This window comes from Protobothrops mucrosquamatus, unplaced genomic scaffold (assembly GCF_001527695.2).
Source record: "Protobothrops mucrosquamatus isolate PMUCROS unplaced genomic scaffold, P.Mucros_1.0 scaffold3977, whole genome shotgun sequence".
Classification (NCBI taxonomy): Eukaryota; Metazoa; Chordata; class Lepidosauria; order Squamata; family Viperidae; genus Protobothrops; species Protobothrops mucrosquamatus.
The window spans coordinates 1-15,660 of NW_015389916.1; the positions used below are offsets into that span (position 1 = coordinate 1).

At 51.6% G+C, this 15,660-nt stretch overlaps 1 protein-coding gene across 1 annotated transcript in view; it reads left to right on the plus strand.

The window, feature by feature from the left end:
* The first annotated feature begins 4,497 nt into the window (after nucleotides 1-4,497).
* Nucleotides 4,498-15,660, plus strand: part of NOL4L (nucleolar protein 4 like) — a 30,958-nt gene continuing 19,795 nt past the window's right edge. Inside the window, exon 1 of the mRNA XM_015827821.1 lies at nucleotides 4,498-4,639. Coding sequence (XP_015683307.1) covers nucleotides 4,531-4,639 — 109 coding nt within the window. The 5' untranslated portion in view covers nucleotides 4,498-4,530. The remainder of the gene's footprint in view (nucleotides 4,640-15,660) is intronic.

Below are 15,660 nucleotides of genomic sequence, written 5' to 3' on the forward strand. Positions count from 1 at the left end.
TCGGCACCAGCCCGAGGTCACCTGCTGGCCGCCGTGGCCCTGAGCGAGGAGCCGAAGCCGAATTAAGCTCGGCGCGAGAGGGAGGCAAGAGGGCTCTCGTTCCACCACCACCACCCCGGTGCGCATGCGGCCGATCTCCTTCCTACGGTTTGCCCTGTCGCACCCTGGCTGGAGTCTCGTGTGACAAACCGCCCGGCCTTTTTGGCTGCTTTTAACACACACACGCCCTGCTCCTCCGGCCATGGGTGCGAGGAGGCTTTCCACCCTCGGCTTTGTTGTGGGGGACTAGTGGGGGACGTGATAGCGGCCTTCCCAATATTTGAGGGGCTGCCCCAAAGAAGAGGGGGGGGGGTGTTCCGCCTTTTCTCCGAAGCACCAGAAGGCAGGAGAAGAAGCGACGGATGGAAACGCCTGGAGGAGAGAAGCAACCTGGAGCTTCCTAACAGTGAGGACAGTTAACCAGTGGAACTGCTTGCCACCAGAGGTTGTGGGTGCTCCAAGGCTGGAGGTTTTGAAGAAGAGACTGGACAGCCACTTGTCTGAGATGGTGTAGGTTCTCCTGCTTGAGCAGGGGGTTGGACTGGAAGATCTCCCAGGTCCCTTCCAACTCTGTTATTCGGTTATTCTCTTAAGGGCGCCCTCTGAGAATGTGCAAACCTGTTTGGGAGGATACAAGAGTGCCTTTGGCAGCATCAGACGCCGCCAGGTGCAGGTGCCAGGTGCGAGGATTTGGGTGTGGGCACAGGCCTGGGGGAGGCGGGTGTTTATATTGCTTTAATGTTTTGTATTTTTTAATTGTTTTAAAATCTTGGCCTTGTAAGTCGCCCGGATTTACTTGGTTGAGTTGGGCGGCTGCGGAAGCTGAATAAATAAATGCAGGTAGTCCTCCGCTTACGAGCCAAAAATTTCCGTCAGAAAGCGAGACAGTGGCAAAGTGAGTTTTATTCCATTTTACGACATTACTTGCCACGAACTTTGCTGGTTAGAAGGTCGCAAAAGGGGATCCTGTGACACACACACCCCGGGGAACACGGCGACCGTCGTGAAGACGAGTCGGTTGCCAAGCGACTGAATTTTGACTGCGAGACCCCGGGGATGCTACCACGGTCGTAAGTGTGAAAAATGGTCACTAAACGAACTGCTGTAAGTCGGGGACCACTTGTAAATAAATTCCCGGAATCGCCCAGACATCCCCCCTCTCCCCCCCCCCGCATGCTCCAACACTGGAAGTTTTTAAGAAGAGACTGGACGGCCGTTTGTCCGGAATGGTATAGGGTTTCCTGCCTGAGCAGGGGGTTGGACTATATGACCTCCAAGGTCCCTTCCAATTCTGTTATTCTGTTATTTAGTGGAATGGCTTGCCTTCAGAAGTTGTGGGTGCTCCAACACTGGAGGTTTTTAAGAAGAGACTGGACAGCCGTTTGTCTGAAATGGTATAGGGTTTCCTGCCTGAGCAGGAGGTTAAACTAGATGACCTCCAAGGTCCCTTCCAACTTTTATTATTAATATTATTATTATTGTTGTTGTTTTGTTGTATTATGCTGTTGTTATTGTTATTATTATTATTACTATTACTATTATTATTATTATTATTATTATTATTATTATTATTATTATTATTATTATTATATGCTGAAAGTGACCCGTTTCTGCACCCGCTTTGCCCCTTGGCGAGGCTGACCTGAGTTTCACTCGGGGGGGGTCACCCTGGGCATGTCACTACCCCAGATCCCAGCTCAGGGAAGTGAGGGGGTTTGTGGGAAAGCCCATAAGAGCAGCAGAATCTGGAGGAACCGATTCATTGGTGCATGAGGCGGGGCTTGTGGACTAACAACAGCTTGATCGGGTTTCTGAAGAGGACCCGGTGGGATCAAATTCCTCCTGCCCTTAGCGTGGAAGCTGCCTCCAGCATCCTGTCCTCTCTGGGAAGTCAGAACGGAGCTGGAAGGGACCTGGGAGGTCTTCTAGTCCAGCCCCCTGCTCAAGCAGGAGACCCTAGACCATTTCAATCAATCAATCAGAAGAGAGCTGGAAGGGACCTTGGAGGTTTTCTAGTCCAGCCCCCCGCTCAAGCAGGAGACCCTATGCCATCTCAGACAAGTGACTGTCCAGTCTCTTCTTAAAAATCTCCAGTGCTGGAGCGCCCACGATTTCCGGTGGCAAGCTGTTCCACTGGTTAATTGTCCCTCACTGTTAGGAAGTTTCTGCTTAATTCCAGGTTGCTTCTCTCCTCGATCTGTTTCCAACCCTTGTTCCTTTTGCCTTCCGGTGCTTTGGAGAACAGGTTGACCCCCTCTAACCCTGTGGCAGCCCCTCAAATATTGGAAGGCTGCTCTCCTGTCACCCTTGGTCCTTCTTTTCCCTGGACCAGACAAGCCCAATCCCTGCAGCCCGTTCTTCGTTCTTTCTATGTTTCAGTCTCCAGGCCTTTAAATCATCTTATTAACATCCTTTCTTCGTGGCGATCAACCTTCGGAACCGTTGCGACCAGCATCGGCTACGACTGCAACCCGTCAGTGAAAACAATTTGTCAAGTCGGCTGCTAGCAGCATCTTCAGGGCCGCCGCGTTCGCCTGCATTTTTAAATTTTCTCTCCTTTCGCCGCTGCTTCCCCGGCGCCTGGCATTTCCGTGGTCAGCCGCGCCGTGACGTGCCGTGGCGCTTTTGCTCCCCCGGCGAGATGCTCAGTGGGGGCTGATCCGGCTGAGGACGCATGAAAAGGGCTCTGGCTGGACGGACGGCCCTTGGTTGACCGGGGGGGGGGGGGGCTGACTGGCTGCTCCCTGCTGGAGAGAGCCATTTTGCCCCGGTGAAATTCGGGGAGGCCAAATTTGGCTGATTTGGGGCCACTGGGGATTTTATTTTTAGGGTGTTTTTTTTTTTTTTAAATTTTATTTGTTTGCTTTTTTAGCAAGCTGAGTGATTACCTGGCTGGAGGGATGAAGGTGCAAACAGGAAAGGGTGCAAAGGCTGTTATGGTGCACCTTTTGTAGACAATTCTGTTCCTTTTTATTATTATTGTTAACTGGTCAGGTGCCAGCCCCTTTCTCTCTTTCTCTCTCTCTCTTTTTCTTTTTTTTCTCTCTCTCTAGCTAGTTCTCTCTTTCTCTTTCTTTCTCTCTTTCTCTATTTCTTTCTCCGTCTTTCTTTCTCTATCTCTTTCTCTTCCTCTCTTTTGTTATCTTTTTTCTCTCTTTAGATAGTTCTCTCTATTTTTCTCTCTGTCTGTTCTCTCTCTCTATTTCTCTCCTCTGTTTATCTCTTTCTCTCTCCCTCTCTTTATTTTTCTCTCTATTTGTCTAGTTCTCTGCTTTCTTTTTCTTCCTTCCTTCCTTTCTCTTCCTTCCTTCTTTCCTTGCTTCCTTTAGATAGTTCTATTTCCCTCTCTTTCTATCTGTTCTCTCTCTCTATTTCTCTCCTCTGTTTTTCTCTCTCCCTCTTTATTTTTCTAATTCTCTGCTCTTCCTTCCTTCCTTCCTTCTTTCCTTCCTTCCTTCCTTCCTTCCTTCCTTCCTTTCTTTCTTCCTTTCTTCCTTCGTTCCTTTTTCTTTCTTTCTTTCTTTCTTTTTATTTATCTAATTCTCTGCTCCTTCTCTTTTTCTCCTCTCTCTTTCTTATCTTTCCTCTCTCCCTCTCTTTATTTTTCTCTCTATTTGTCTAATTCTCTCCTTCCTTCCTTCCTTCCTCTTTCTTTCTTTCTTCTTTTCTTTCTTCTTTCTTTCTTTCTTTCTTTTTTATTTATCTAATTCTCTGCTCCTTCTCTTTCTCTCCTCTCTCTTTCTTATCTTTCCTCTTCCTTTATCCTTTTTTTTCCTCTCTCTCTCTTTCTCCCCTCTCTTTCTCTCCTCCCTCTCCTTTCTCTGCTGTTCTGTTTTTTAATCTGATTATTGATATTTGGCGGCCCAGCCAGGCCTAAAGCAGCCATCTTCCCGGCTCGTATATCTTTACGGCTTTCCCGGAGCAGAGAATCTCTCCCACGCTTTGGGTGTCTGCCCCCAGCAAATGGATGCCGAGCGGAGGAGCGAAGGCTCACCTGCCTCCGAGGAGGGAGGCGCTCAGGTGACCCCCCCTGCGGTGGCAGGTTGCTCACCTGCCTCCTGGGATCATGCAGAGGGCAAACGGGATAAAAGAGCACCACGGCTTGAACTCTTGCAGGATTGTGGGGGGGGGTCTGTGCCCACCCTTCCCTTCTCTCCTTCTGGCCCCTTAGCCCAGCTAGCTGGGCTGGCCAGGATGCCCGGATGGAGAGGCGTGGCAGAGAGTAATAACAATCTCAGTTTCCCCTTAATTATTGTTCTGTTCTGCGTGTTTCCTTCTCTTTGCGTCGTCGGGAAAGAGTCCCTGAGCTGAGATTTGGAAAAAAGGGGAGGGGGAAGGAGAGCTGCTGGTGGGGGGGGGGAGAAAGGAGGAAGAAGAGCAGGGGTCTCCATCCTTCCCACCAACCCCCCTCCCTGTCTTGGCTTCCGTTTAACCCTTCCTTCTCTCCCCTTCCAGGATGAGACCTCGGTGAGCAGCAGCGAGGAGTTTGACATGAATGACTCCACATGGATGTCAACTGATCAGCAGCTCCAGGCCAGCCTCAGCCCCCCTCAAGAGGGAACCATGCGCAGCCCCCCAAATATCCACAGCCAGGAGGACGGTGAGTAAACGGAGACGCACACACAACCCCGGCATCCTCATTGGGGCAAGGGGAGAGGGCAAGGGGTCCCAGACTGGGCTGGCCAAGGGGGGGGGTCACCTGTGCACTCACTCCGTAGAGCGAGTCCCCAACTTGCAAACTGTTCATTTAGCGACCAAGACATCACTTGGAGAGAAAAAAAGCAGCTGACAACCAGGCCTCGCGTTTACGACCGTCACAGCATCCCGACGTAATCAAAATTCGGGCGCTTGGGAACCGAGCGGGTTATTTAAGCGGGTCCCAGCATCCCGGGGTCCTGAGATCCCCATTTTGTGACCGTCCCAGCTGGGCCTCTGGCAAGCAAAGTCAGTGGGGGGGGGATTAAGCTGGATTCGCTTAACGACGGCACGTTTCGATTAACAACGGCAGGGGGTCACTTAAACAGACAGGGCGAGAAAGGGTTGTAAAATTGAGCGCGACTGACTCAACAGCTGCCTGGCTTAGCGGTGGAAATTGCTCGTGCGTCGTAAGTTCGAGGACTGCCTGGAGATTGCCCTGCATAAGCAGATCAGAAGCGATCCTGCAGTTTAAAAAAAAAACCTTTACATGAGCTTTAAAACCTTGATTTCTTCATGCAAAGAGGGGAACTGGAGATTCTGGGGCCGCGAGAGAGGGAGAGACCCACATACACGCGTACACACTCGTGTGGCATCTGCTGGTTTTCCTTCTGATTAAAAATGGCGGCCCTTCTGTCGCTAAGCGAGACGCTTGCTAAGTGAGTTTTTAACAAAAGTGAATTTTTGCCTGCCTTGGTTGCTAAGTGAATTCACTACGGTGGTTAAATTAGCAGCAAGGTCGTTAAGCGGATCCTGCTTTACTTCGCTTATCAGAAGGTCGCCAAAAGGGGAGGGGCGAAATTACGAGGACCCCAGGATGCTGCAACCGTCATAAGTGTGAGTCAGTTGCCATGTGGAGTCCGAATTTTGATCCCGGGGACGCTGCAAGGTTGGTAAGTGTTGAAAAAAGGTCGTCAATAGTCAAAACTTTTTTTAGGGCGGTTGTAAGTTTGAACGGTCACTGAACGGATAGTCGTTAAGCCGAGGACTACCTGTATACAGGGACGGAGAGCATACTCTGAAAAAAAATAAAGGAATACCCTGAAAAAGGAGAAAAGAGGTTGGCAAGGATGGAGGGGGGGGGAAACCCCTGAATTGCTTGTGTTCATAATTTTGCTTTGCGAAGGAAAATTCAAGAGCCAAACCGAGAAAAACGACACCAGCGTGCATTTTTTCCTCTAATCAAGGGCATCTTTCTGAAATAAAGGACTGTCCTTTGTCATGAAAAGGACATTTTGGTCACGGGATGCTATCTGCGCAGCTGAAGCCGGATGGGGTCACTTCAGGCTGATAGCAGAGAAGGGGAACCTGCAAGCAGAAAATCAGCAGATCAGGGAATTAATCATTAATAATAACAATTAATAACAATAATAACAGCAAGAGCAACAGCAACAACATAATACAACAACAGCAACAATAACAACAGAGTTGAAAGGGACCTTGGAGGTCTTCTAGTCCAACCCCCTGCTCAGGCAGGAGACCCTATATACCATCCCAGACAAATGGCTGTCCAGTCTCTTTTTGAAAAGCTCCAAGGATGAAGCAAACACAACTTCTGGAGGCAGGCTGTTCCACTGATTAATTGTCCTCACTGTCAGGAAGTTTCTTCTTAGTTCTAAGTTGCTTCTCTCTTTGGTGAGTTTCCATCCGTTGGCAGGGACCTTGGAGATCTTCTAGACCTTCCCCCTGCTCAGGCAGGAAACCCTATACCATTTCGGACAAATGGCTGTCCAGTTTCTTCTTAAAAACTTCCAGTGTTGGAGCATTCACCGCTTCTGGAGGCAGGTTGTTCCCCTGGTTAATTGTTCTGACTGTCAGGAAGTTTCTCCTTAGTTCCAGGTTGCTTCTCTCCTTGATTAGTTTCCATCCATTGCTTCTTGTCCTGCCTTCAGGGGCTTTGGAGAATAGCTTGACCCCCCCCCTTCTTTGGGGCAGCCCCTCAAATTTTGGAAAACAGCTATCATGTCACCCCTAGTTCTTTTTTCCATTAAACTAGACATAATCCCTGCAACTTAGAATAGAGTGGGAAGGGGCCCTGGAGGTCATCTAGTCCAACCCCCTGCTCAGGCAGGAGACCCTATGCCATTTCAGACAAAGGGCCGTCCAGTCTCTTCTTAAAAACCTCCAGTGTTGGAGTTACCACATCTTCTGCAGGCAAGTTGTTCCACAGAAAGAGGAGAAGGAGAAGGGGAAGGGGAAGGAGAAGAAAAAGAAAAAGAAAAAGGAGATGGGGAAGGGAAGGGAAGGGAAGAAGAATGGGAAGGGGGAGAAGAAGGAGATGGGGAAGGGGATGGGAAGGTGAAGGAGAAGAAGGAGGAGGAGGAGATGGGAAGAAGAAGAAGAAGAAGAAGAAGAAGAAGAAGAAGAAGAAGAAGAAGAAGAAGAAGAAGAAGAAGAAGAAGAAGAAGAAGAAGAAGAAGAAGAAGAAGAAGAAGAAGAAGAAGAAGAGGATGGGGAAGGAGGAGGAGGAGGAGGAGGAGGAGGATGAGAAGGAGGAGGAGGAGGAGGGGATGGGGAAATAGAAGGGAAAGGAGAAGAAGGAGGAGGAGGAGGAGGAGATGGGGAAGGGAAGAGGAAGGGGATGGGGAAGGAGAAGGAGAAGGAGAAAGAGAAGAAAAAGGAGATGGGGAAGGGGAAGGGAAGGAGAATGGGAAGGGGGAGGAGAAGAAGAAGAAGGAGATGGGGAAGGGGATGGGAAGGAGGAGGAGGAGGAGATGGGGATGGGAAAGAGAAGGGAAAGAAGAAGGAGATGGGGAAGGGGATGGGAAGGAGAAGAAGGAGAGGAGAAAGGGAAGAGGAAGGGGATGGGGAAGGAGAAATTTCTCTTTAATTCCAGGTTGCTTCTCTCCTTGGTTAGTTTCCATTCATTGCTTCTTGTTCTGCCTTCAGGTTATTTGACCCCCTCTCCTTTGTGGATGTCCCTTAGATACTGGAACACTGGATGCGGGTTTCCCCTACTGACAGAGGTCAACATCTGTTGGCTTGAGGGCCGTTGAGAAGCAGTAGTAGTGATCCACCTCTCTTTCAAGTCAGAAACACAGGCGAAAATGGGAGAGGAGGGGGGGGGCGGCACCCATCATGCAGCCTGCTAACATCATAACAGGCTTCTCTTTTGACCTTGGATGGTGCATCTCAGCACTTTTTCAAGGAAAAGGCAAGCGCAGAGGGAGGGGTGTGTGTCCTGCTTTGTGAGAAAGGGGTGGTGGTGGTTGAAAAGGACACCCTGCAGATGCCATTTGCTGCAATGATTTCTCCGAGGCCTGTCAGAGCCCAGATTTAGGGCATATTTAGAGAAAGGGCAAAGGGCAGGGGTCTCTCTGAGTGCAGGGCAGGAGACAACAGAAACACAAGACACACAAACACGCCAGCTTTTCTAAGAAGAAGCAAAACCTCAAAAAGAAGGGTTGTGCCCAGCGGTTCTGTGGCCAGCATGATCTCCTCCCAACCTGTAGCTAATTGCTAAAGGATGAGGAAGATGTGGAGGTGCTCAGCTGTCCCCTGCAGGCCACCCCAGCATCTAGCTCACAGGTCCCCAACCTTTTGGGTACCAGGGACCAGTTCCGTGGAGGAAGGTTTTTCCGCGGACCGGAGGGTGCGTGGTTTTGTGTGCTGCCTGCATCCCGCGGATGGGGCTTTGCTTGTTTGTGTGGACCAGTTGCTGGCATGCCGCGGCCCAGTAGCAGTCCACGGGGCAGGGGTTGGGGACCCCTGATCTAAAGGACCTACAGGAGTACAGAGAAGAGCCACAAAGATGATCAAGGGACTGCAGGCTAAAACATATAAGGAACGGTTGCTGGAATTGGGGATGTCTAGTTTAAGGAAGAGAAGGACGAGGGGGGACTTGATAGCAGCCTTCCAGTATCTCAGGGGCTGCCCCAAAGAAGAGGGAGTCAAGCTGTTCTCCAAAGCCCCTGAAGGCAGGACGAGAAGCAACGGATGGAAACTCATCAAGGAGGGAAGCAACCTAGAACTAAGGAGAAACTTCCTGACAGTTAGAACCATTACCCAGTGGAACAACCTGCCTCCAGAAGCGGTGAATGCTCCAACACTGGAAGTTTTTAAGAAGAGACTGGACAGCCATTTGTCTAAAATGGTGTAGGGTTTCCTGCCTGAGCAGGGGGAAGGTCTAGATGACCTCTAAGGTCCCTTCCAACATCATCATCATCATCATCATCATCATCATCATCATCATCATCATCATCATCATCATCATCATTATTATTATTTTATTGTTGTTTTGTTGTTGTTGTTTGTTGTTGTTGTTGTTGTTGTTATTATTATTATTATTATTATTTATTATTATTATCATGTCAACCCTCCGGCTGGTGAATTCAACCTTAAAGAAACTCTACGGCCTTGAGGCGCCATAAGAGATAAATGTTTATTGAACGCACATCTCGGCAGTGAAGAAGTAATATCAACTCTTAAGTTTCCGGCAGGAAATTCTGGTTGTGCTAGAGCAAAAAACCCCCAATCCCACACCCCACCCACCCCCAGATACACACCAGGCCACACAAGCAAGGGCCACGTCTAAGGCTGCTGGGAACAGGCCATATACGACACCCCTCATGTCCTTCTAGGACTGGGCAGGGAAAAACAAGGCCCACGCAGGACGCGAGCCCGGTCAGAGGCCCTCACTTTGTCTCCACAGTTGCAGTGGGGAGGGGCGAGGGGAGGGGACAGCCATGCAAGAGAGGGGTTGTGTGAACTTTGCACAACTGCTTCTCAGAGTAGGAGGGGGGGCAGTCACAGTTCATCTCCAGGCTCTGTCTGGTTCCTTTTATTTTATTTTATTTTTTTGAGGGGGAGGGGGCTTGAACCCTTCTTTGTCCCCAGAGGCTCCTGCTGAGCGGCAGCTGGAGGACCCAAAGGAGTTGGGCAGGCGGGGAAGAAAACCCCTCTGTCCTGCAAGGAAAAAAGGGCAATTGTTTGTCAAGCACGCTCACCCATCCCTCCGCCCAGCCGGGCCCGAAGGAGGAAGGCGCTGGATGCTTCCCGTTTTTTTTCCCAGGAAACCCAGCCCTGGATGAGTTGCCCCTTGGCTCGGGGTGCAAGGACATCGGTTAAGGGCCAGGGCATAAAGGAACAAAGCCTGGAAGTAGCCAGGATACTGTTACTCTACCTCAGAGGTAGGCAACTTTGGCTCTTTTATGACTCGTGGACTCCAACTCCCAGAATTCCTGAGCCAGCATGGGGGAAACTATGGCCCCCTCATGACTCGTGGACTCCAACTCCCAGAATTCCTGAGCCAGCATGGGGGAATTATGGCCCCCTCATGACTTGTGGACTTCAACTCCCAGAATTCCTCAGCCAGCATGGCTCAGCTTGGAAACCTCTCCCTTTCCCCTCAGCATGGCTGGCTCAGGAATTCTGGGAGTTGAAGTCCACGAGTCATAAAAGAGCCAAGGTTGCCTACCCCTGCTCTACCTGGTCCACTTTAAGATGGGGGGACTTCAACTCCCAGAATTCCTCAAGGCAACTGCCTAGACCAGGGGTAGGCAACCTTGGCTCTTTTATGACTGGTGGACTTCAACTCCCAGAATTCCTGAGCTAGCCATGCTGAGGGAAAGGGAGAGCTTTCCAAGCTGAGCCATGCTGGCTCAGGAATTCTGGGAGTTGAAGTCCACCAGTCATGAGGGGGCCATAGTTCCCCCATGCTGACTGAGGAATTCTGGGAGTTGAAGTCCACGAGTCATGAGGGGGCCTTAGTTCCCTCATGCTGGCTCAGGAATTCTGGGAGTTGAAGTCCACCAGTCATGAGGGGGCCATAGTTCCCTCATGCTGGCTCAGGAATTCTGGGAGTTGAAGTCCACGAGTCATAAAAGGGCCAAGGTTGCCTACCCCTGGCCTAGACCAGTTTTTCTCGAACCTCGTTAAGATGGGGGAACATCCAATCCCAGAATTCCTCAAGGCAGCTGCCTAGACCAGTGTTTCTCAGCCACTTGAAGCATGCTGGCTGGGGAATTCTGGGAGTTGAAGTCCACCCCTCTTAAAGTGGCCCAGTTTAAATAAGCATTGTTCCAACCCTTCCAGAGCTTTGCTAGCTGGGTTCACACAACACTTTAGACTAGAATGGGATTGCGTTGTCGGTATTTGTCACTTGAGGCAAAGCAGGTGTGGTGGTTGTGTTAATTTTGCCATCCTCTGAAGCAAGGGTCCTCAAACTTGGCCCTTTCATGACTTGTGGACTTCAACTCCCAGAATTCCTCTGCCAGGCATGCTGGCTGAGGAATTCTGGGAGTTGAAGTCCACACCTCTTAAAATGGCCGAGGTTGAGAGAGAGTTCTAGTCCCCCCCCTCCCCTCACCCCCCCTCTCTCTCTCTTATATAAGATGGTTGTTAAGCAAAGGCGGTGGTCGTTAAGCGAATCCATGTTCTACCGATGGGTGGGGAAGTTTTTTGCCACTAAAGTCTGAAAACAGGCCCTAAGTAGCTCTGGGGAGGTCCATCCTAACTTCAAAAAGTCATAAAATGGCCGGTCATAAGCCCAACTTTTCCGTTGCTAAGCGAGACAATTTGTTCAGTGAACTTTGCCCCGGTTTACGACCTTTGTTCCTGCGGTTGTTAAGTGAACCCTTGCCCTTGTTGAGTTAGTCACCCGATTGTTGCCAATCTGGCTTCCCCAGTGACTTCCCATTGTCAGGAAGTCGCAAAAGGGGAATCACGTAACGCTGGGACACGGCCACCTTCGTAAACCGGAGACAGTTGCCAAGCATCTGAATTTTGATTCATGCGACCAGCGGCCGTAACACTGAGAGACATCCCTAAGTCCCTTTTTTCCCCAGCGCCGTCGTAACTTGAAACGGTCACTAAATGGGCTATTGCAAGCCGAGGGCTGCCTGGAATCTGTGTGAGGATCCATCGGTTTCCCAAATCACCTCAGGATTTTTTCCCCAACGGCAAAGTTCAAAGACCGCGATCCTCTTCCTCTCCGTCAAAGTCCACCTTTCATGGCTTGTTCCAGAAAAATGGCAGACCTTCCGGGGTTCTGATCTTGGTTACGTGGAGACACATCCGAGCCGCCTGCGGGGCCGCCCAGGAGCAAACCGACATCAAACCCTGATTGGTTTGCAGAATTAAAGGTGGTGCCTTCCTGCCTGCTGCCCCGTGTGGCTGGCCTGGCTTGCAAGGAGCCCCAGGCGCAGGGCGGCATGTCTGTGTGTGTGTGTGTGTGTGTGTGTGTGTGTGTGTGTAGTGTCTGGCAGCTGCCGTCCTCCTCTGCCCCGCCCCACGCACACACACACAACACTGGTTGGACTTTGGCGAGAGGGTGCACCTGCCGTCGTTCCAACCCTTCCTGTACAACTTACACAAACACACACCTCAGGGACGTGTGACACACACACACACTTTTTTCCCCCTCCCGTTGTTCCTTGCCAACATTTTCAGTTTTCGGTCCTGGGTGGTGGGGGGGTAGATTTAGGGCTGGCGTTTTATACGGGGGGTGGGAGGAGGAGATGGGGGTTGCAGGAAGAGGCAGGAAATGGAACAGAGCACAGGAAGTCCTTGACTTAACGACCACAGTGGCGCTAAGTGAAAATCTGAGCCTGGTTGGTGGTTTTCCTGCAGACGTTTCATGACCCAACTAGGGAACATCATCAGTGGGATGAGGAGGAGGAGGAGGAGGAGGAGGAGGAGGAGGAGGGAGGAGGAGGAGGATGATGACGACTGTGGGGTCCTGGGTGCTCTCTGAGCTTGGTTGTTTTCTTGCAGACGTTTCATGACCCAATTAGGGAACATCATCAGTGCTAGAAGAGTGTGGGGTTTGTAGAGAGGAGGAGGAGGAGGAGGAGGAGGAGGTGGTGGTGGTGGTGAGGGGAAGGATTGTGGGGTCCTTAGTGCTTTCTGAGCTTGGTGGTTTTCTTGCAGATGTTTCTTGACCCACCTAATTAACATCATCAGTGCTAGAAGAGTGTGGGGTTTGTAGAGAGGAGAACGAGGAAGAGGAGGAGGAGGAGGAGGAGGAGGAGGAGGAGGGTGAGAGGAAGGACTATGGGGTCCTGGGTACTCTCTGAGCCTGGAGGTTTTCCTGCAGACGTTTCATGACTCAACTAGGTAACATCATCAGTGCGAGGAGGAGGAGGAGGAGGAGACTCTAGGTTCCTTGGTACTCTCTGAGTTGGGTTGCTTTCCAGCAGACCTGTCATTACCCAAACTCGGTCACATCATCAGAGCTATTGTGAGCTACGTCCGGCGGTGGACAGCCAGCGGCACCCGGACCCCCTGCCCTTCTCCTTGGGGCTTTTGCAACGCTTCCAATTTCTCCTGGAACTGCTCCTCATGGCTTGCTCCTACAGCAGCCACCCCCCCACACATACACATACACACAGTCCTCACACCGGCCTAGAGGGAGGCCGGTCACAAGGAGCGCACGCAGGAGGAGGAGGAGGCGCCCGGTTGCTGTGGCAATGCCCGGGCCGTCAGCACAGCCGCTCGCTCTCGGCTCGGGTGCCCGGAGGAATTAATCCTCCCGAGAAAGAGAGGCGGGCGGGTGGGGGGGAGAGATGGAGAGTGCCACAGACAGATAAAGCCGGTGATCCTCTGGGAAGGGGCTGAGCGGGAGGGGAGGGAGCCCCCCCCCACACTCCCAAAACAGCAAGAATTCCCGAGCATCTTGGCACAGGCTGGCACAGGCTGGGGAAACTGGGATAAGATGGGGAAACGGGTGGCAGGCCTGGGGAGGGATGAAGGACGCCCAGCCAATTCGTTTTCTCCTTCCCTGACACCTTCCTGCCCCCCCCTTTCTCCCCCCCCCAGGCTTCTGTCATCTGGGTCAGTGATTAACCGAGATTAAAGAGATCCGGCAGACGAATAGATCCTCTCAGCTGGCAAAGCTGGGGGGAACGGAGGTGCTAGGGACCCGGAGACGGAGACGGGGCAGGCTGCAGGCACTGCGGACTACAGCTCCCATAAGCCAGCCAGAGTGGCCAGGCTGATGGGAGCTGGGGGTGCAAGGGTCCCTGAGGGGGGGTGTCTTTCCTACCTGCCTGCCAGAGAAACCTGCACCAGCTGGGGAGGGATGAGGGGTTTTTCTCCCCGGCCAGGCATGGGTTGACCCCAATTGCCCACCCCCTGGGGGCAAAATGGAGGTGGGAGAGGTGTGTGTGGGGGTGCCATCTCCTTGCATCCTTTGTTTGCCATGGCAGACGACAGCCGAGTGGGCACCCTTGGCACAGGAGGGGAGTACCAGAAGTGGGGAGGGTCCCCCAGAATGGGGGGGGGTCTGCAGAGGGGGGGGAAACGGGGGCTGGAAGGCCAGAGAGGTCAACCCTGGTGATGCAGCTGGGGAGAAGGGGATGGGTGGGAAAGGGCACCCCGGGGAGAGCTGGGTAGGAGGAGGGAGACCTCTTCAATGCAAACCCCCCCCCCTCGACTGCTGNAAAGGAAGGAAGGAGAGGAGGAAAAAGATAAATAGAAGGGGAGGGAGAGGAAGGGAGGAGGAGGAGGAGGAAGAAGATAAACAGAAGGAAGGGAGGAGGAGGAAGAGGATAAAGGGAAGAAAGGGAGGGAGGGGAGGGAGGGGAGGAGAAGGAAGAGGCTAAAGAGAAGGAAGGAAAGAAGAAAGGAAGAGGATAAGGAAGGGAGGAAGAGGAAGAGGATAAAGAGAAGGAAGGAAGGAAGGAAGGAAGGAAGGAAGGAAGGAAGGAAGGAAGGAAGGAGAGGAGGAGGAAGATAAGGAAGGCAGAAAGGAAGGAAGGGGAGGAAGAAGATAAAGAGAAGGAAAGAAGGAAGGAAGGAAGGGTAGGAGGAAGAAGATAAAGAGAAGGAAGGAAGGAAGGAAGGGGAGAAGATAATGAGGAAGGAAGAGGAGGAGGAGGAAGATGATAAAGAGAAAGAGGGGGAGGTAGAAGGAAAGGAGGAGAAAGAGGGGGAGGAGGAGAGGGATAAAGAGGAGGAATCAGGAAGAGGAAGACAATAAAGAGGAGGAGGAAGAGGAGGACAATGAGGAGGAAGAGGAATCGTCTGCAGGTTGGGTGGGATCAGTTGCAACCATCATCAACATGAGTCAGTTGCCATGTTTGATCAGATGATCACGGGAAATGCAGCTACGGTCGTCAATGTGAAAAACAGTCGTAAGTCGCTTTTTTTGCAGCGCCTTTGTAACTTTGAACGGTCACTAAGCAAAACTGTTGTACGTCGAGGACAGCCTGTATTTCAAAGCCTAAAAATCTTGTGTATAATGTAAAACAGGCAAGCGAAGTTACAAAAACAAAACAAAAAAGCAATTAAAAAGCAGGGGAAGGATTTTCAGGGTGCTGGCCGGTCCTCCCATTGGGGTTGAGTTGGGAGTAGTGTGTTGTTTATTGATTGATTAAACCAGGGGTCTTCAAACTTGGCCCTTTTATGACTTGTGGACTTCAATTCCCAGAATTCCTCAGCCAGGCATGTTGAATTCTGGGAGTTGAAGTCCACCAGTCACCGCTCCCCCCCGCCGCAGGGAGGTGGAACCACTAAGATGGTTCCGCCCCAGGCGCCTGATGGACCCAGAGAGGTTCCGGACGGAGCTTGGGCCATATCCGGCGGACCTAGCTCACGACTCGGTTGAAAATCTGGCGGCGGCCTGGGAAGTGGCCGCTGCCGCAGCATTGGACCGAGTCGTACCTTTGTGGCCTCTGACCCGGCGCAGATCTCAATTGGCTCCCTGGTTTACCGAGGAGCTGAGAGAGATGAAGCGCTGGAAAAGACGCCTAGAGAGTAGTTGGAGGGTGAGTCGAACCGAATTCGATCGAACACAGGCAAGGATACAGGTTAGATCCTACCTAGTGGCGATGAGGGTGGCGAGGTCTAACTACTACTCCACCCTCATTGCGTCATCAGATAATCGCCCGGCCACCCTCTTCAGGGTGACTCGCTCCCTCCTCCAGTTGAGGGGGGGGAGGATCCCCTGGGGGGGAGGGCCGAGGATTTTGCTCAATATCTGTATGA